This window comes from Parasteatoda tepidariorum, chromosome 11, assembly GCF_982258835.1.
Source record: "Parasteatoda tepidariorum strain Cologne lab strain chromosome 11, Ptep-v5.0, whole genome shotgun sequence".
Lineage (NCBI taxonomy): Eukaryota > Metazoa > Arthropoda > Arachnida > Araneae > Theridiidae > Parasteatoda > Parasteatoda tepidariorum.
The window spans coordinates 39,966,383-39,988,347 of NC_141765.1; the positions used below are offsets into that span (position 1 = coordinate 39,966,383).

At 29.8% G+C, this 21,965-nt stretch overlaps 1 protein-coding gene across 1 annotated transcript in view; it reads right to left on the bottom strand.

The window, feature by feature from the left end:
• Positions 1 to 21,965, bottom strand: part of SP2353 (EGF like, fibronectin type III and laminin G domains protein pikachurin) — a 235,192-nt gene that overhangs the window by 12,909 nt on the left and 200,318 nt on the right. Inside the window, exons 8-11 of the mRNA XM_016051983.4 lie at positions 19,824 to 20,061; positions 7,739 to 7,967; positions 5,122 to 5,302; positions 2,378 to 2,456 (exon numbers count right to left, since the gene is read on the bottom strand). Of these exons, the coding sequence (XP_015907469.1) occupies positions 2,378 to 2,456; positions 5,122 to 5,302; positions 7,739 to 7,967; positions 19,824 to 20,061 (727 nt within the window). The remainder of the gene's footprint in view (positions 1 to 2,377; positions 2,457 to 5,121; positions 5,303 to 7,738; positions 7,968 to 19,823; positions 20,062 to 21,965) is intronic.

The following is a 21,965-nucleotide window of genomic DNA, read 5'->3' on the forward strand; positions in this document are numbered from 1 at the left end:
ATAAGATGGCAACGTTTTCCGACGATATAGAAGAAAGATAGATAGAGCAAAGCAGGATAAATTACATCCATGCTCAAAGCGGAATTCGAACCCGGGACCTTTTGACATAACGTCAGCTCCCTGACCACCATATAGCCCTGTTGGCAGAATTTTTAATAGAAAATTGAATAAATATTTTTTACTATAAGGTCGAAATAGCTCTGTGCGTGCTTACTCGTCACGGTGTTCGCAAATAAAATTTTAAAATATTAATAGACTTAAATATTTTTACGGAAAATTCCTAAAATATGATACTATTTGCGTCTTTGTAGAAGAACTAATAAATATTAAAAAAAAAAGTCATAAATTACCATTAAAGTACAAATAATTGTACAACGGAGTTTTTAATTTTAAAATGTACCGATATATCTGAAATGCCACTATAAAATACACTTTGGACACCACTCAAATTAATTTTGGCATTCTGAAAATGTTATATCGATCAGATTAAATGGAAATCTGATGGTTCAATATCGAACGAGTGTAGTGGGTGACGCAATACCTCCCATCCTAATTGATTAATTTTTTCCAAGGTTAGTTTTCCTGATCGATACGAGTCGGAAAGATCAAAGTTACCGGGTTCGAACACAGAAAACTGTCTTTGGCATTTACGAAAGCCTAATACACTTGGATAAACGTTTGTGGTAGCAACTATAGCGTTAATATTTTCGAGAAACTCAAAAAGCATACCTAGGAGCGAATCTTTTCTGGTATTTGGAGTTAGTCATTTCATCTCAAATTACAATTTTTCTTTTTAAAGTTTAAAGAATGAACAAATCACTCAAACTTAAAATGTCTTAGGCACGACTGTGAAGTACACAATGAGCGGATAAAAGTCCAACGAATGTCGAAACACGCAGAACCAACAATACTTTTTGGTTCTACTAATAATTATAATAAAAAGGAGTGAAAACTGCTGCAGAATTTTGATGATGAATTATTTTAAATGTTTCTAAGCACTGTAGAATAATGTAGGGTTTGCTAGAAAAGGAATTTTTATTTGTGAGAGAATTCAAGTGTTCCCCTTAAAGCGGCGTCTTCTTCTTAACTGAACTCAACCATCAGAGAAGAAGTAGAGGGAAAATACGCTAATCATGCTCTTTATTAATTTATTTTTCAAAAAAACACTGAATGATAGTTGATATTTACGCAGTTTGTCAGTATTTATCGAAGTATGTCCCAATTAAAATACGCGAAATAAAGCGAGAAGTTCTTTGAATTTCTGGGAATTTTTCATCCAAAATTATATCATCACAATTCTGTATTTTTTTAAAAAAAGTAATTAAGTGCTTTACATTGGTTATTTTGAGATTTTTAATAATTATTTTATGTTTGTACATAGTTTTTGTTAAAAGAACTTTTTAGCTTCATCTAATTCAGTTTTCGTCTGTTAATTACAAAAATAAAAGTACATTTCAAAAAGTGTAATATTATTAAATTACCAAAATTAGTAATTGCATAAATCGTAAAGACCCGGTTCCCAATAGAACACTGAAGTCAAGCATCATTGGCTGTGGTCAGTGAGGGGATGGATGACCACTTTGATCAGTCTGCATAGAGACCAAGGGTGTACGATATTGGTCTTCGTTAAACTGTTCTACGTACTTCGCGCACATATCGTCGGGCTAACAAAGTGGGGGAGCCAGTCTCTTTGCAGAGGATCAAAATTGTGATAGCATGTCTTCTGAAAATCCTCAGGGATGCTACTCAGACCTTCGTCGATTGCCCATTGTGCAGCTCTAATGCGACGTAAAAAGTACTACTACTATTAATTATATAATTTTGTTGCTTCTAATTTTTAGTGAAAAAATTCGTAGAAGTTCCAGAAACTATCAAATGTTTTTCTTTTTGAATCAATATAACAAAACCTCTATTTTCCCCTTCTTTTAAATGGTCAGACTCTTTTCGTTAAAGTTCTGTTGGAGACAATTTTTTTTCTCAAAAATGAATTAATTTTAAATCAAAGGAAAAAGAGTTTTGAAAATCATTTTCTTTTTTTCCGTAATTTTTGTTGAAAAAACCTCATCCAATTCAGTTTTCGTCAGTTGATTATAAAAATTAAAGTAACTTTTTAAAAATGTATAACGAGACAAATGAACATTATTAAATTTCTTATCTGTAATTAGTAATTACATAATATTATTGCTTGAAGTTTTAATGAAAACATTTGTTGAAGTTATTAAAGTTATCAAGTGTTTTTCCCCCCTGAATCTTGTAAAACGAAACCTTTATATTTAAAGCATCTTTATATTTCAGACAAACAAATTTTATTTTTTATTTTTTTACAAAAATAAATTAAGGGATAAAGCGAATCAATAAATAAAAGTAAAAATTTTACCTTTTTACTATATTTTCATCCATATAATGGAGATAACTTGCTCCTGTAAACATGGGTTCTGCAATCATTTCTGTAACTTCTAAAAAAAAAAATTGAGAAAATTAAGCCAATAAAAATTATTTTTAATAAGATTTCAAGAAATTAAATATTATGTAAAAAAAATGCAGTTGTAATTAAATATCACTAAATTAAATTTCTTTGTAAAGTTTAGTGATTAAAAAAAACTAACTACAATAGAAATTTGATTTAAAAAAGAAACAAATAGTGATGCAGTATTTTTATTATATGCTTGGGCTATAATAGTATATGCTAAATGTATAATAGTATATATTAAATATAATAGTACTCATGTTTAATTCAATTATCAAGTCTCATAATAAAAATAAGCTATAAATTGAAAATTTTATTAAATAAAATGCGCATACTTTCATAGTATGACACTGAGGAACAAATTGTTTGTTGCATTTATACAAATATTTGATTTTGCCTAATTTGGGTGTGGTAATCAAAAATTAATTTTGTTCCTAAAGCTACAGATTTTTAGTTTTCAGTATATTTTTTTGTTGAAATGCTCAAGTTTAAGGACGTTATGTATAACAGGTGGTTGCGCAAATGCTGCGACTAACTTCTAGGGGGGTTAGGGCACATCATGAGGCATAGCAACACATGCCCGAAAATGTTATCGAAAGTAACAACATCGGTTGGGGGCGCTTCTCTATTATGACTTGTTCAGAAGCGCAGGAAGAAACAGTTCAAAATAGTCCTAGCGTCGCATGACGACATTTCCGGGAGAGGATGCCTTTCTAATTCTGATAATGTGAAGAAAAAAACTGTAGCTTGGAAAGTGAAAAGAAATAAACTGTAGCTTGGAAAAAAAAGGGAAAAAAATCTGAAGCTTGGAAAAAAAAACCGATATCTGATTTGGAATCAGCGATATGAAAGTATCTAAGATTCATTAAATAATCTAATGCAATAAAATGTTCACCGGTATAATCTATTAAATCAAATGTAAAACAATATTTTAAAAATAGTAATTTTGTTCAAAATGTATCAGTTTCACAGTTATAATCTATTCACACAACATTGAAATTTTATTCATTGCTAAATAGTCAAAGAGACGTATCTGAAAAAAATTGGAAAATCGGAAAGTGGCCAAAATTGGTTGTTTTTTTTACGAAGGCTTCAATGAGATTTATAAAGTGAGAAATCGAGTAATAAAGATTTCAGCTCATCTCACAAAATCACGATAGGGTGAAAATGAAGCGAAATTTGACTATTAAGAAGATTATCATGTAGCCAATGACAACTTATAATAATCAACTTTTACACAAAAGGGTATTTCTAGGTTTGAAATGTATCATTTATGATTTTAAAATAAAAGTTTTGCTATCGTTTAGCGTGGCATAAAGAGAAGAAGGTAAAATATGTTCCCTAGAAATGTTGATTTAGTTAAAGAGAACAGAAATCTTGATGCTTCCAGGATGTTTATGATAAATGCATTTCTGGTTGTTTTTCCTTTATAGAGCATTATTCATGTTTTTTTAAAAATAATTGTTTCACTTTATAAGAATTTTTAAAATAATTTTTAATGAATATTTAATGATATTTCTCATTTTAATAGTAATTTGCTTGTGAAACCAATTTTTTTTCTTTATGAAATATGGAAAATTTTGCACTGAATCTCGTTATTTGAAATGTGCTCTAATAATAACAATTGATGTTGAACAGAATTAAGATATAAAAATTGCTTTTGGAGAAAGAAGATACTTCAATTTTGAGAATATCAAGAAATTTTTTTTTTTTTGGATTATACTATTAGATTCAAATGCTCTTGAAGATCGTAACTAAAAATTAATAAAGACTTATATATCTTTACCAGGCACTCACTTACATTTTTTATTCATAAATTTTATACTTATTTTAATTAAACACAAGATAAGACTTATGATTTTTTTTGAAAAAAAAAGTAACAATACAAAATATGTTTTTGAAAATTTTTTAGTGCATTACATTTCTTTTTAAGATTAGTTTGGATGGTTTTCAGACGTTTTTTTTTTGCATTTTAAAGGTATTTTTTAAGTATTTAACGTTCTGGCCCTGTATGATAAACAATTTAAGAATCACTGAAATAAAATTGTTTTTTGATGTTTGATGCATGCCAATGAAAAAATTAAATTTTTATTTTCAAAGCTTAGTCACATTTTATTGAATTTCTCTAGTTCCATATATAGCTATAGTTTACTCACAGAATCATACATAGCCTAAGGAAAAAAAAACACTCTTAATTTATTTTCTTTTGTAATTGTGGTAATCATAGCGATCTCTACTTTCTCTTTTGACTACTCTTAAATAAATCTGTCAATAACTGACGTGAAATAATCCAAAAAAATCTCTAAAACTAATACTGAAAATATTTCTAGAGTGTTACATTTAGAGTATGGAACAGAGCAACGATGTAGAGTCCCCTCGGGGCATTTGAGACTATTTGAAACACATCTAATTTCTGTAATGCTTATAAGACCCTGACCTTTGAAAAATGTAAATGAAATAACTTAATTGCGGTTACAGGAAAGCAGACATTTCTATGTTTCAGAGAGCAAAGGAAAATATTTCTAAGACTCCTTGAAATGTTTTCGCATAGTACAAATGATATAAAATTGATAAATACGAGTGGAAGGAAATAATTAAAATTATAAATTTTTCATATAGTGTTTCTAATAATAAAAATTAAAATTATGCAATACCGTTTTCACAGTTTGTTCCAGCATAACCCAAATGGCAGTGACATGTATAATAAGCCATTCTAGGTTCACAGTAGCCTCCATTTTTACATGGTTCTTCAACGCAAGAATGGAGACAGTTTGCCACGTTGATTCCTGATAAAGCATCATCGATAAGTTTCAACGTTTTTCCATTAATGATAACCTAAAACAGTTTAAAAAAACCCGTTCAAACATATATAAAATACATAAGTAATAAGATTTTAGAAAACATTATAATTAACATTTTGAGATAGGATTATTTGTGGAAGTTGAAGAACACTTGCAGTATCAAAGATCTAATGAAAATGATAGATCTATTACTATTAGTGTCTAGTGTAGAACAATACAAAATACTTTCTTCTTTAACATTTTTAGAAGTTTAGAAAATGTACATAACAAAATTATATTTAACTCAGTTAAATGATTTTCGAAGGAACTACACAACAGCAATGAATTACAGATAACTCAAAGAATTACAGAGTTTAATATAGAGTTGTGAAATATACAGCTTATGTGGAAGCTTCAAATTTTAAACGTGCATGCAAAGAAATCACTTTGCTTTATAATGTTCCATCATATTTTAAGAAACTATTAAAACTGGATTCCTTTATGAAATTCTGTTCCAGCGAAATTATAGCTTTTATGAGAATCCTCAATAACCTAGTGTATGAGGGTTTTGTAATTCCATATTTGAATTTTTTAAAAGCTTCAAAAGTTAATTTTTTAACGTAATTTTTACAATTTAAATTTTTGGAATACACACCAAAAATTCGTATTTAAAAAAAAATCATTTTAAACTTCATTGTTCACCTCTAATCATTGTACACTAATAATTTTAGGGAAATACAAGGAAGGAAATTTTGATTTTCTGAAAAGTTTTTACTGGCTGATCATATTAAGATAAAATTAGCCAGTAAATCAAAACAGTTAAAATGCAATTTAATTAGACGTTGGAGTTAGGTAATGTTAGGCTTTTCGTTATGCAATGGACATCGGAGTTAAATTTGTTGTAGAGTAGTGTTCTGTCAAGCGTACCTAATTAGTTTATCTAGTGAGGCCATCTATCGCGTGAGATGGGAAATACTAGACTTTTTGTGGCAACTCTGTGGTGTTGCCATCTATGCACGAATAAGAGTTTCATATTCCCATAAAACAGGGTCCCCAAATGAGGTTTGCAAGACACTGGTAATTTTTCACGTGCAGAAGAAATGGAGAATTCTGGTGTCAACACTGGGATTCGAACCTCTCTAAAGCGGTCATGATAATGACTGAGTAGCATCTCGGCTAAAGTAAATACCCAGCTGCAAGGAACTAAGTGTGATTCCAACATGTGGTGTTCACTACACACTTATTAATATACGATTATTAGGAATCCATTGTTTTGTTAAGCCTCTAATGATGGAAAATGAAAATATGAATTCGTAATCCTAATCACATGGTTTAGCTTCCAACTTTCGGAAAATATACGCTGAATTCAAATTGGCTGAGGGCCTAGTTCAGGGGTCCGTCCAGACATTTTGTGAAAGGTCCTGCTTTTGTAAAATTGTGAAAAAATTACTCGTAATTTGTGAATATAAAGTAAAAGCTAAGTCACATTCTTTCAACCAGGGTCCTGTTTCGTGAATTTGTGCTAATAGGGTCCTGTTATTGCAAAAAACCTTTTCAAGGAGTTTTCAAATTGTAAATAGATACAAGATTATGCTCAAGACTGTAAAATTATAATTAAAAAAGAAAATTAAAATTTCAAAAATAAACAGCAATTGCCGCTTCCAAATTAGAGATGCAACATACAAATATTTGCTATTTGGCCTATACTGCTGAACGCAGAATATTCATTTCGGGCAAATAATGGAAGAAGCGTTTGCCGAAAACGCAAAACTTAATTCGTTTACACCCATCTTTCTTTTTTTTTCCCTGGGGAGGTTTTATTCGATTAACAAAACAATAATGAAGATAAACAAATTTGTGAAGGGTCCGATTAAAAGAAAAATCATTTTGTGAAGGGTCCGTTTTTAAGTTAAAATATTTCGTGAAGGGTCCGTTTTGATGAAAAGATATTTTGTGAAGGGTCCGTTAACGGATCCAAATTTCTTCTAAGCAGACCCCTGTAGTTGGAGCTGTTAAAAGTCTGGTTGTCTAACTGCATTATATGAAAACAGACAATAAAAGATATTTTTCACAGTTAACAGTTTGTTCGCTTCTAAAATTGTACCCACAACATCCATGTTCCCACAACAAATCAATACCTCTGGGGGTACTGATCCAGGAGTTTCCTTGTCTTCTGGATTGGTTCAAAATTACAAAGCTACGGAGTTGAACGTAAGTAGTCGTAAACCCATGAAATTGGGTCGGCTGTTCAACGACGGTTATAAAATAAAATAAAATTGTAATTCGCTTCTAAAATAATAATAGTTCAGCTAGCAGTAATACCTTCTTTCTTACTGTTCTTCGGCCTTCTGGTTGTATGTGTTAAAAAATAATTAAATAAGTTGATATTTAATAATTTTTTCCGAGAAATTTCTAACAATAAAACAATGATGCAATTTAATATTATAATACTTCGAACTAAAGTATTTAAATAAAAGCTAAAAACACTTACCCTTTGTATGCAGCCAGTAAAGGACTCAGTTATAAAAGCTTTTCTAGCAACATCTCTTGCATCATGTACTCCACCAATGTACATATTAAGTGGTAAGGATAGTTGTGTAAATGCACCAGGTGAAGTACCTTCTACTTTGGGTTGTTCGTCTACTTCTAAAATACCATCTCTGCCTGTCCGGGATATGAAAGCTGTATGCCATTCTCCAACAGATAATGGTTCTTCACTTCTATAATATATGCATTAAAATTTTCATCAATGTATTTTCTCCATGGTATTTATAAGAAAATGGTTCTCTAAATTACAAATGAATTTGCTTATTTATCTGGAATTAAGAAATTATGTATTGTCAATAATCTAATAATTATGTATTTATGACATAACATAAAAACCGTAACGTACTCTTAATATTATTTTATTCCAGTAAATACCCTACTGTGTGTTCTGCAACGACCACTCTTAATACATATTTTTTGAATCCTTGTCGGAAAAAAACACACATTCGAGACGAAAACAAATATTTAAGCTTGGAAAAAACGAATACGCAACTTAGAAATTCTCTACTGAAGAAGGTGGAACTGAAAGCATTAATACCTGTTCAAAACGCTTTCAAGTTTGATTAAGCAATTCGATTTTTTTAATCTCACTTTCCTCACTTTTGATACGACAGATTTCAATAGCGTTTTGCTTTTCTTCGTTTAATTTAATATTTGCGATCAGCAACTGGCATACTTTTTACATTTTCAAAAAGGATTCTAATAATAGATATTAAAAGCTATTACGAAACACCCTGTATGTTAGCAAGGCGTAATAAAACTTGTTAAAATATAGTTTATTGATTTTCATCAAAATAATTATTAAGGTCATTTTCAAAATAAAAAATAAACTACATTTATTATTTTGAGAATCGAGGAATTCATAAAGATTAAAAAGTTTAATTCATTAGTTTTTTAGTTATTTATTGATGAAATGCCTCAAAATTTCACTATCTCAAGTATCAGCACAATAAAAAATAATAATGTAGGAAGGAAAGCAGTGATTTTCAGCTGTTCATAGTGCATAAATTGGATAAAAAAATAATTAGTTATAAGATAAAATTTAAAATATTTGTGTTAATCAGTAGCGATGACATATTATAAAGTAAAATAATTCCATCCCATAGAACCCATAGACTAAACATTCCATAATAAATATAACCCTAAATATGTCATAACAAACGTAAATATTCCATATCCCATAGACCTAACTGAAATATAGACTAAATAATTTTCTAATTTATATGTTTCTAGGAAATGCTAACTTATATATAACTAGACGATTTTTAAAAAAAATATAAGGTAAAGCTAGGAGAGTTTGCATATGATTCAACAAAATAGTAAAAACATAAGAAAGTAATAATTTTCTGCTAAACTAATCATTAGTAATGTTGACTACTATTGTTTTTTATGTACTTTGTTTTTTTTTTGGGGGGGGAATGAAAGACAATTTTCGTATAATGAATAAATATTTTATTAAATTATTTATTGACCATTCTGGTCCATCACCTTTTGCCATCTTTCTGGTAGTAGCATGATTCCACGCTCATAAAATGTTTGGCTTTGCTGGCAAAAAACTGATCTAGGTGATTTTTGACCTCTTCATTTGAAGTAAAGGTTTCGCAGTTCAAAAAATTTTGTAGTGACCGGAACAAATAATAATCCGAAGGCGCCAGATCTGGAGAATATGGTGGGTGTGGCAGTGCATCCCATTCAAGTTGTAAAAGCTTTTACCGAGTGACCAAACTTGTATGAGGTCTCGCATTATCTTGATGGAACACTATACCTTTTCTGTTGATTAATTCTGGCCTTTTCTGTTCAAGAGCATCATTCAGTTTGCCCAGCTGACGACAGTAGACATCCGAATTAAGTGTTGTGTTATCCGGTAAAAGCTAAAAAAAAACTATTCCTTTTAAATCCCACCAAACAGACATAATCACCTTTTTTGATGGATATTGGCTTTCGAAATGTTTTGAGCCCGTTCATCTTTTTTGCTTCATGATCTCTTGAGTTTGACATTGTTATATACAACCCCTTTTTCGTCCCCAGTAATAATGAGCGTCAAAAATGGATCATTTTCATGACGTTTGAGAAGCGCAAGCGAATCACAGACGTCAACGGGACGACACAAATTTCTCTCCGTGAGAACATGGGGAGCCCATATATCGAACTTCGAGGTTAAATCCAGGCCTTTCAAGTAGTCATAAACAGTTGAATTCAATAAATTTAACCTCTCACCGATCTCACGTGTTGATATTTGCCTATTTGCATCAACTAATGCCTTTATCATGTCTTTATCAGCTTTGGCGGCCCTTCCGGAACGTGGTGCATATTCGACATCAAAATTGCCGGATCGATATTTCGCAAACCAAACCTATCCTTACCACTTAAACGATATTTCCCACTGTCAACACATCTTATTCATACACATCGGTAAATTTCTTTCTGGCATGAACAGCATTTTTATCTTTTCTATAGTAAAAAAGTGAAATATGGCGAAAATGCTGTTTATTGCTCTCCATCTTGGCGAACAAAAAACAAGGGGCGCGCTCAAATGATCAGAAAGTCGGGTCCACAATCGTGGTTGCCGGGAGAAAAGTGTTGCACCAAGCAGACTCCTCAATTCTGCTTTTAACATGTAAAGTCTATGGCGGGCTTGTCATACTTTGAATCGATTTTTCTTGTTCAAGAATCGGAGTGATCAATTAAAAAAAAATACTAATAATTTTTTCAATCTTTCCTATCCACGAAAATGTAGGTTAATTTTTTTAATCTTTATTACTTTTTGTAATATTGCCTTTGAAACACAAGTCACTTTCTACCTTTGAGTAAGGGAGGAAGGCAACTTCCACCCCCAAGTTCACTAATCTTCTCGGTGGGAGGTCTTGCTCCCTTTGAAAATCTTTTTCTCTCTCTGTCCTCCTGAAGAACTGATATGGGGAACGCTTTAAAAACCGATAGCTTTCTTTTTAGTTATAAGCTTGTAATTTATTATGAAAATTATATTTGCTGATAATTCGTTCATTCTATATACATTTTATTTATTTAGTAGTAATAATTTTCTTGTTTTTATTTATTTTGAGAATGGAATTTATTTTTTAAATACATGATTCCCCTTTTTTTAAACTTTGTTTCTTGTTTTTTAGAGATGTTTCAGAATTAAAAAAATTAGCTGCTGAATAAAGTGAGATTAATTAAAATCGAATAAATGACGTAAAGATCTTCCAATATACTATAAAGCATCACAAAACTGCAGTTTTCCTTTTTTTAAAAAAAAATATATCGTACACTCATTTGTAGGTTTAAAAAAACATTTACATTAAAAAAATTTAAAAGGTTCCAATTTTTTCATTCCGTAAATAGTTTTAATTACTCCAATAGCTGGTATAGATAGTATGTTTTTTCACGGTAAGGAAAAAAAATAGCTAGTACACAAGACCACGCATCATCCAAACATGAACAAGCACTTAACTCTGTTTTTAGTGCTTTAATGTAAATACACAAGAACACTAAAGTATTATGAAATTTTCATTTTAATCAGCAAATGAAGAAAAATATGAAAATATACAAACGAGAAAAATACAAACGATATCAAAATATAATGAATCGATGCTTAGGAACGCAACACTGAAAATATTGAAACCAGTTTGATTGCCAGATGAAATAGAAAGAATGAGAAATGTGATTATTATAAACACCACGAAATTTCATCACGATAAATTAAAAAATAAAAATAAGCTGTAATATTTAGAGTTAAGCTACTCTTTGTTACTTCAGACAGTCAAACTGGTTTTGATGTTTTCAGACCTGATTTCTTAGTTGATTCCCTAATCGGCAATTCCTAATTTATACACTTTTTAAAACTTTTTTTCGCAATATTCTAAAAATATATATTAAGAGTAGTAATTATGCAATATCTTATGTATTTAATAACGAGAAATTTTTCGAATTCATATTAAAAGTGTATAATGTAATTTTTATTCGTAACTTTTTGCTAGAACAAAGTATGTAATCAATGTGTTATTTTAATTTCTCTTCCCTGACCCTCTTTTGCCATTCATGGAGAAGAGTTTTAGTAGAAATTTCTATACTGCAAACTTTAATTAGTGTAATTATAGTTAATTAAAATATAAGAAAACTAACCGTCATTAGCATTACATAAAGAGGAAAAACACGAAAACCTCCCAGGGTTAGCCAGCATGCCATCTATATGAATATATCTCCTAGATCGTACTTTTTATAAATTAATTTCGATTATTTTGATAAATCTTTATATTAATTACAGTGAGCAGTCTCACAAATCTATGTACTAAAATGTAAAATAACATAGAATTGTTTTATTTTGTTGTTTTTAATGATCCATCGAAATGATCTATTAGAAAAATAAATTTAAGCTGTCACTTCAGCTTATTAGTCGAAAATGTTATAATTTATTTTTACGACAGAAATAATGGTATTTTTTTATGAATCCTCATAACTGAAATGAAAGAGTCACATCAATTTTCTTATAATATTACTTCTACGTTTAGAAAATTATAAAGCTTATCAAAGATAGTTTTTAAGGAATTTCTTAGAAATAAGTTATACTTTTGTAAGTTATTTATTTGTCCTTTTATTTACGACATTTACAAATAAAATGCGTTCATTACCCCCTTTTACCATTATTCTTTGTTATTAGGGTTATAATAATTTAATTAAAAATGAAGTTCCTTTATTATATAAAGTAATCACAAGATATTACTTGATAAAAATTATTTGATAAAATATAAATACCTTTTAACAAGCAAAAGCTGATAAATAAAATATATTCCCCTTTTTAATAAGTTATATTTTCCTTTATTCCTTTAAAATAAACTTCATATAAAACTGCGCTCTCAAAATATGCAGTTTAATAAATTTATACTAAATAACTGCTTTAGATCAATAAGGAATTTCTTTTGTATTATTGTTAAATAATATCTCTGGCGATAAGTTTTTAAAGTAACTATAACTGAGAAGAAATAATGTAAGTAAAAATGATGAATATGAGTTTGTGGGTGAAGTTTTAAATGTATCCGAGCTAAATTATTTGAATAAGTTAAGTGATATAATCGGAAACTAGATCTGTCTTAATATGATTTAAAATTTTGTGATAATTAAATCGAATAATTTTCAATTTTGATGTTTCAATTTGTTTGTGACAAATAACCCCGGTGTTTATTTTTTAAGATCGAATCATAATTCCAGTTCGGAGTTATTTATACAATAATAATTGTAGTTAGCAAAAGTAATAATTAAAATGAAGTGAGTTTTTAGTGAAGGTTAATTTAGTTTTTTCAAATTGCGAAATTCAAATATTTAAGTCTAAATCAAATTTACATAGTAAGCAACCATATTTGCTTAAACAATGGATTAAATGTTAACATAGTTTTTTAAAGTGGTAGAATTTAATTAGTTTCAAAACGGTGTAACAATCTTTAAAAAAAATAATTAAAATTAAAAAAAGATTGTGAAAAATATTTGTATTTGAATTGTAATTGAAAGAAGAAAATTAAATACGTAATAAAAAAATAAAATCTTAAACTCAAGGTTTTACTTTAACATAAAAAGTTTTAAAAATTAGCAAATCAATTTTAAAAAAATTAACAAACTTTATTTGATCTATAGAGAAAATATAAATTTATTTTTAATGTAGTTACTTTATATGAATTACTTTCATATGACTACATAGTAAAATTTTATAAATTTAAATACTCTGGTTATTATTAGTTCTCTAAATAATCAAATCAAAATAATAAGCAATTCAAGATATAATTAGAAAAAGTGAATAAAATGATAAAACGATAATCAAGAAATAAAATGATAATCAAGAAATAAATCAAGAAATAAAATGATAAAACTATTTTGAAAATAAATAAAGTCGTTTTAGAGTTAAAAAAAATATTTTTTAAGTTTTTCTTAGAAAGAGAAAAAGCATAATATAAGATGAAGAGTGAGTTTCTTCTGATATCTTTTGAAAGCTAGTTGACCCCCCGCAGGTTGCAATCCCCCTTCTGCGACAGTGGTTAGTCGATTAGTTTCGGGTTACACACACGCACCCCCACAAAAAATGTAGGGGAGACAGTAGAACGGGTTTTGGAGGTGCAACATATTTCGTCCCTTTTCGAACCTATCCTTACTGAAGGTTAGAATTGAAATGAAAAGGCCTCTTTAGGTATTCTTTGGCCAAGCTCTCCATATTTAAAAGGGCACCACCCAAAAACTACTGCATAGAATTAATTTAACTTTTTCACACACAAGCCTTGCTATATCAGCTCTCAAAACATATAATGATAATGCTGCTTAAGTGTGAAGTTGGGTTCGAAAAAATACAATTAAATCCTCTATCGGAAAAACGAAATTACTTTACGAACAACCCGTTATTTTCTTGTTATTCTTTAATTTTAAACAACAGCTGTAATGAAACCAAGAAGACTCTTTAGTGCAATCTGTTCCTACGAAGAGGGAGAGATTGTGCTTTAGGGTAAGAGAGGTTAATAATAACTATAACCAAATTGATAACCACACTTAAATGAAATTTTTGTAAGGGTTTTGTAAACTTGTAATTTTCGAAGCAAATATTTCAATTAAATTAAAGAACCAGAAAAATGAAAGAAGTAATTATAGCGAAAAATTGAAGTATAAAACTAAAAAAATTTTTGCTTAAATGCTTAGGGGGCTGCTCAAAAGATGCCATACTTTGTCTAGTTGCATTGTTAGAGTTTTAATTCTAAAATTACGATAAAATAACCAGCAGCTATCTGTCCATCCAATTAGCCGTAAAATTTTCAAAAAGGAGTATTTCTTTACTTTTACATGCTTGAAATCGTTTACAACAAGCATGATTTAAAAACCATAAAAATGGAATTTAATTGGACATTGGAGTCAGGTTAAGTTACGCTTTTTGTTGGGTAATGGGTATTGGTGTTAAATTATGGTTGAGTTGTCAGGGGTCTGGTTAGAAGAAATTTGGGTCCGTTAACGGACCCTTCACAAAATATCTTTTCATAAAAATGGACTCTTCACAAAATATTTTAACTTAAAAACGGACCCTTCACAAAATGATTTTTTTTTTAATCGGACCCTTCACAAATTTGTTTATCTTCATTATTGTTTTGTTAATCAAATAAACCCTTCCCAGGGCAGAAAACAAGAAAGGTGGATGCAGACGAATTAAGTTTTGTCTTCGGCAGACGATTTTTCCATTATTCGTCGGAAATGAATATTCTGCGTTCAGCAGTATAGGCTAAATACCAAATACATGTATGTTGCATCTCTAATTTAGAAGCAGCAATTGCTGCTTATTTTTGAAAATCTAATTTTTTTATTGTAATTTTACAGTGATCTTGTATCGATTTACAATTTAAAAACTCCTTGAAAAAGTTTTTTGCAATAACCGGACCCTATTTGCACAAATTCATAAAAGCGGACCCTGGTTGAAAGAATGTGAGTAATTTTTTCACAATTTCACGAAAAAAGGACCTTTTACAAAATGTCTGGACGGACCCCTGGTTATGCTTTGTTAACTGAACCATAAAATGTGCCTTATTTTGTTTAGCTAGTGGTACCATCTATCGGAAAAGTTGGAAATATTAGACTTTTTTGTCTGAAACAGCTCTGTGTTGCTGCCATCTATGCGTGTATGAGGGATTTGCGTTCCGATAGCCCAGGGTCACTAATTGAAAAGTGCAAGACACTGGCTTAAAGAATTTAGTAAATATTGCGGTGTCAACGCTGGGATTCTAAGCACCGTTCAGCTGATCGCAGATTAACACTCTCGGCTCAAATATGTATACAGCTGTAAGGAACAAAGTGGTTTCATAAGATGTTCACCAAACAGTTATTACTACAAGATAGGCATTCACTGAAGTATTAGGCATCCAATTATATAATGCTCTGAACATTACGTAATCCGTCCTAGCATAAAGACAATGACAATGCCCCATCTCTCCTAACGTTAGAACAATGCGCTTTTTTTACTGATTAGAAAACGCGCAACTCTCCTATTTTGGTTTTGGAGTTCGTATATTTTTTTATTTAAACATGACCACTTTCAGACAGAGTCAATGGTGTACTCCATATTGATATCCAAGATCTATAATTTATGAGAAATTATTTAATAAGATCTATGAAAATTTGGGCACTTGTTTAGTGAAAACAAAACAAAAAAATTCGGAATTTTTTATATTTCAAAAAAGAGAAGCAAAAAAAAAAAAATCCATTTTGGGCATCGCCAATTAATATTTAAGCAAAGAAGAAGAAAAAGAAATGTTATCAAAAATTGACAAATCATTTACGAGAAAGACAAGATAATTATCATAAAAACCTATTTGATTGCCAAAAGAAGCTCAGAATTGTTGGTAGAGAAGTTATCAGAAACACTTTCATCTTGAAAACAAACTGGTTTTACTGATTTTAATATCGTCTTTATCAATAGAGATTTGTCAGATATTAATAATATATTTGATTTTAACTAGCTTAAATATTAATTTGCAATCCTTAACGTACACACTTTTTTCCAAATTCTATAAAAAATATATTTAGGGTGGTGGTTATGTAACATCCTGTATAGGCAAGAACACAAATCATATAATAAAAAAAATGTTAACCTGGACAACTGGATAAAGATATAAAGATATACTTAATAAACTGGATAAAGATTCAGCATAATAATAAATAGCACCTTAAAATAAATACTATTTTAAACCATGAACCCTGAAAGCTTGATATTTGAAATTTGTTTGTTTTGTTTTAATATTTTTCCATAAATTTCAGAATTTCTTTTTGAAAAAGTCCTATTAACAATATAAAATTTTAATACAAAATATAAATTAAATTAAAAAATAGAAATGATTGTTAAAACTAAGCAATGTTTAAGATTATAGATACTAGAAGAGTTTGAGAAACATTAACAAAAATGATTTATAATTAACTTTTTAAATTATCTTCTTTGATATAATTGAAATAAAAATATAGTAATATAATAAAAATGTAGTATACTAATGAAAATGCAGTAATATAACTTTATTAGTAAGCTCAAATATAACTAAAGATAAAACACAAACCACGGAAAATGTTTTGAAGTTTTAGAATGTGTTCCAAATACATAGAATGTAGTTTAAGCATTTCCAACGTCTAATACAATATGAGCATTTACAACGTCTATTAATCATTACTATAACATTAATTCTTGATTAGAATTCAGCTTGATTTGTTGATGCTTGGTTTGCTTCAGCATAACAATTATTTAGTTTAAAGATTAATGTATTTTAGTGTCAAATAATTTATAGGGTATAAAAAACGACATTTTTTATTTGGTTATATTAACATTTTTGTTAGTTTTATAACAATAATTTAGTGTACCATTGGTGTCAATGTGTAATTTAGTGTCAGCGCAAAATTTCAACAGCTTTCTTATTGAATGTAAATATATGATTAGTTATTTTTTTGTTTTCATGTTGTGCTCACATGCAGTATAAAAATATCAGGGTCTTATTTACTTTGAAATTCAAAACTTACATGATGCATAGATCAGAAATTTTTTTTCTTCAAATATTTATTGACCAAACTGTATGATAAAAAACAAAAAAGTATAAAAAAAAGAACTAAACTATTGAAATCATTCCAAGAGTCAAGTTTAAATATTATCCATAATAAAATCGATTGCAAATTAATTAAACCAGAAATAAATATTTCCGGGTTTTAAGGTTCTACGGACATTAGAAAGGTATATAATATTTTCATTAATATTCTTCAAAATTATCTTACAAAGTTTTATGAAGTATTTATATAAAACATTGCTATTTAAGATATGGCTGAAGATTAAATTGCTTTTAAATATAAGGACAATTCAAAAATAAAATTTTACCTCAAGGCTACTTGAGCAATATTAAGTCCAGGGACGTAAATGAAATTTTACAAAAGAGGACTTACCCAAAAAATTAGCTCCAAGTGTTTTTTTGGTCTAAGAATTTTGAATGTTTCTCATAAAATATTTTTTATGCATTATTATAAAATCAATAATAAAATTTCGAAAGTTATAAATTTACAAACAAAATTTTACGAAGAAAAGTTCATTTAACCTAATTGATTTTGAGTCAATTTCAATATTTGAGTCAGTTACAAGACAATTACAATAATATTAAAAGCAAATGCCCATTAACTGCAATGAAATGGAATGTAAGATGTCGAAGGATATCATTTCTAATTTAAAAATACCTTAGTTCGGGATTTTAAGTTGAGCTCAGTAGGTAACGACCGATTATTTTTCTAACTATTTACTAGTTTAATTATATCTTAGAATTGTTAAATTTATGAACTTTATATTTTTGTTAAAAAAAAGTTACATAAAAACAATTAAGCAGTTACGTAATGCTTAATTCAGGTATTAGGAATTGATATTAATACTAAAAACATTTCAGGACGAACTGAAATTTCTCTTATGTCAATAAATAAATGGATAAATAAATAAATATGCATTTCCACATAAATAAAATCAACTAGCCTTAAATTTGATAAAAAATCGTCATAATCTTTATAAAAATCTTATTTAGGGAAAAAGTTATTTGTATTTGATTTCAACATAATCCATCAAAAAATGTTTCTCAGATATACCTAGACAGAAAAAAAAATATTGTGTCTTTTCTAGGCACTGGGACTACTTATTATTACTATGTAACTTATTGACGGAATGATTATTGAGTGTCTAATTGTTAACTAAGTTACCTAGTTCAACACATACATACATTCCCTTTACAAAAAAGACTTTTTTACAGAAGGTTTAATAACCTTTGTGATATGACAATTTAAAAATGCCATTTTATTACTAATATGTTTAAAAAAAACATGGCAACATAAAACACTGGTTAGGCTTAAAGATATTAAAAGAATAATTATTTTTAAGAACTACAAAACTAATATTTTTCAAATTTCTGTTGAATTATCTAAAGTTACATTGTTTAACAAGATGTAAAAACATCTCATATACAGAGGAACACATCATTGACGTATCCTTTGTTTTTTCCTCTCTTGAATATTAGTTTGCGACCACCATTGTGAATATTTTTAACACCTGTTTTTTGCAAGGATTCTGAAAATATATGGTTAGGGAGGTGATTAGGGAACACATTTCTGATGATTAAATGCTTTTTGCTCTCGTGTTTAAGAACAGACACTAGCAACAGATTCGCACATATTATGAGGAATGACAAAAAAAAAAGAAAGACTGTCTTTTGCCTTATAAGTTTGAGTCATATTTTCCGTATTGCAACCATATTTTGATAAGCTATAATCCAAATTTTTTGGGAAAACAAGTATATTTATTGAGAGAAAGTATGTTTTTCTGTCGGATTCTCTCACTTATTTAAAAGTTAGCACTAATTAATTAGCATACCTTAAGCATTTTTGAATCATTAAGAGTGCATCTTAGTAGTATGTGAAAATCAGATTATTATATCAAAAGTTATTCCAGATAGTTCGTTTTATTTTGTAGTTCACTGTATCTACCATCCAACTCTTAACTGTTAACATTTTAAAATAGTTTACTTTCAACAGACTCAACAGACAGGCCATACTGTTATACATCAAAATTTTTAAAATCATATTGTATACATAACATACATTGCATTCATAACACATAATTGAAGAGCTTAGTGAAAGATGGTTTTAAGTGATAGTTTTAAGGCTTTATGAACGCTATCTTTAGAAAATATGGCAACAGCAGAAAGCTCTTTACTAAACACACGTTTTTCATTTAAGAACTGTCTTATATGTAGGAAAACTTAAGTTCCATACATACGGCTGAATATAAAATATTTTTGAGTGAAAATTTTTAGTTTTTTTAGAATGTCACTTGGTACCGTTTTTTACTAAGCTCTTTAACTGCAAAAGTTAAAACACAAAAGTATGTTGATTCCAAAAACATACATTTCCCAAGACTGGGCTGAATCACACTCAAATCTTATAGATTTTTTACATTAATGATATATTACTGAAACTGGAAAAAGCAAAAAGAACTATTACGGATTCATTACCTTATTACTGCAACTCCAGTTCCTAAATCAAAACGAAATTCAAGATAACCATTCACTAAACTGAGACTTATGAAGTCGCCTGTACCGTCCATTTTATAACCATTGTAGAATAGAACACCATTTGGTCTATATGGCTTGAAAACAATTTGAAGCTCGATAAATGACAAAACAGTATTACTTAGACCAGGATACTGAAGATATGAAGAGCCATTAAATAAAGGTACAACAAGCTCCATGGCTGAAAATAAAAGTTAAATATTTTAAATATGGATCATAAAATTAATGTGAAATCAGAAAATGCCTTTAAATAATGTAAACTAAGATGTTGTGCTGTATAAAATAATATATAGTAAGATCCTGTACGATATCTGGACAAATATTAAATAAAAGATATTTCATAATTTCTGAATACTTTACTGTATTTTTTGACCGTCATATGTTATAGGGTCTGTGTTCAAATTACAATGCGCAAATCTTTAAATTCATAACAATATTTAATGCAGTTGCAACGTTCGTGGTTGTAACGTTTGTTGAAACCTCCTACTGCACATGTTCCAACTGCTATGAGTACAGGTCCGTAGAGACCATTTGATCCGTTGGTAGAAGCTCATAGGGAACCACTTGACAACTAGTCCAGACACAAAGCATAATCTTGCGTAAGTGCATAGGCGGTCTTGCCCTGTGAGTGACAGAATCCTGGGGTGACAACCAAGGCTTGGAACTCTTGGAATTGTCTATGCAGAACCCACTTTATGTCACTGGTAAGTACTCGATTGTATATGGATATAAACGATAGCGAGTCATCAACGGCATACAGGCTGCCCTTCGTTATTTTTTGCGGACTTCCTACAGCGTGTGCTGAACCTAATGGCTCAGGATGTGCATCTTACTTAAGCGGTGACGATGGAGTCTAACTAATTTTTAAAATTTTTTTTATATCCGTCGCTGAACAGTCGACCCAATTTTGGGTTTACGACTACTAATGATAAATTCCGTAGCCTTGTAATTTTGAACCAAAGGAAACTCAGAGGTTTTGATTTGTTATGGGAATATGGGAGACTTTGCGACTTGAAAGATGTAACGTGCATTAGTCACCATTTACTACCGGCTGGGATAGAACCCACGAACTCTTGTACATGGGCCCAGTGCCCTACCAACCAGGCTATCCTGGCCTATGAGTCTAACTATTTAGTCAGAAATGTTGAACTGAGTAGTTCACCACACTTTATACTACTGTACTCCTCAATGACCACATGCAGGACTTTGTTATCCTAGGCCTGTGGTTGTCCACTGTGTGGTTTATCACAGAGAGGTAAATCTCCCGACCTGAATTTTTGAAGTCAATGTCTAACAGTACGTTCATTCATAGCACCGTACCCAAACTCTTGACATATTTGGTGATTTGATGCAGTCGATGATAAGCACACTTTGAAGTCGTAAAGCAAATAACACCGAACAAGCTCCTTGGACGCTTCTATTTGTTTTTGCTGCTGTACGAATTACGATAGATGAAAGAGCTCAGTGGTTCTGCATTTATAACGACATATATTCCTACTATCAACCGACAGGTTTTTAAACCACGAGATACTATAATTTGCCAACAAAATTAACTTCCTTCAATGGTAAAGCAAGAAGGGGAGAACTTTATTATTGGTTACTTTGTAGTTAATGGACGTTTAGTGTGACTTGTAATATGACGTTAAAATTTCACGAGATACACTTTATGTGCTTGGCATTGTTACACCACGCTTTATTTTTTTTGTCCGTTATTATGGCGTTAAAATACATTATAAATATGTCATTGTTAATTAACCATAACAATTTGCCTTTTTTTCCTGCGTCAAGGACGAAACACAGTGATTTATCTTCAAAGGATTGCATAAATACTCAAACACCAACTTCTCTGGCTTCAGTTAGTTAGGCAACCCCACCAACAGCGAAATGATTCACAACCAATCACCTTTTTGGATGAATTATGTTTTAAAATTCATTAAAATTATGTATATGATAAGAAAAACGGGTCATCCTGAATAACTTTTAAACTAATGACCGGATCTTCTTGGTCTTAATGGTTCGACATGGTGATCTGAAATATGATAATTAATTAGTGCAGGGGATATTTTAAGTTATGAGATCAGACAC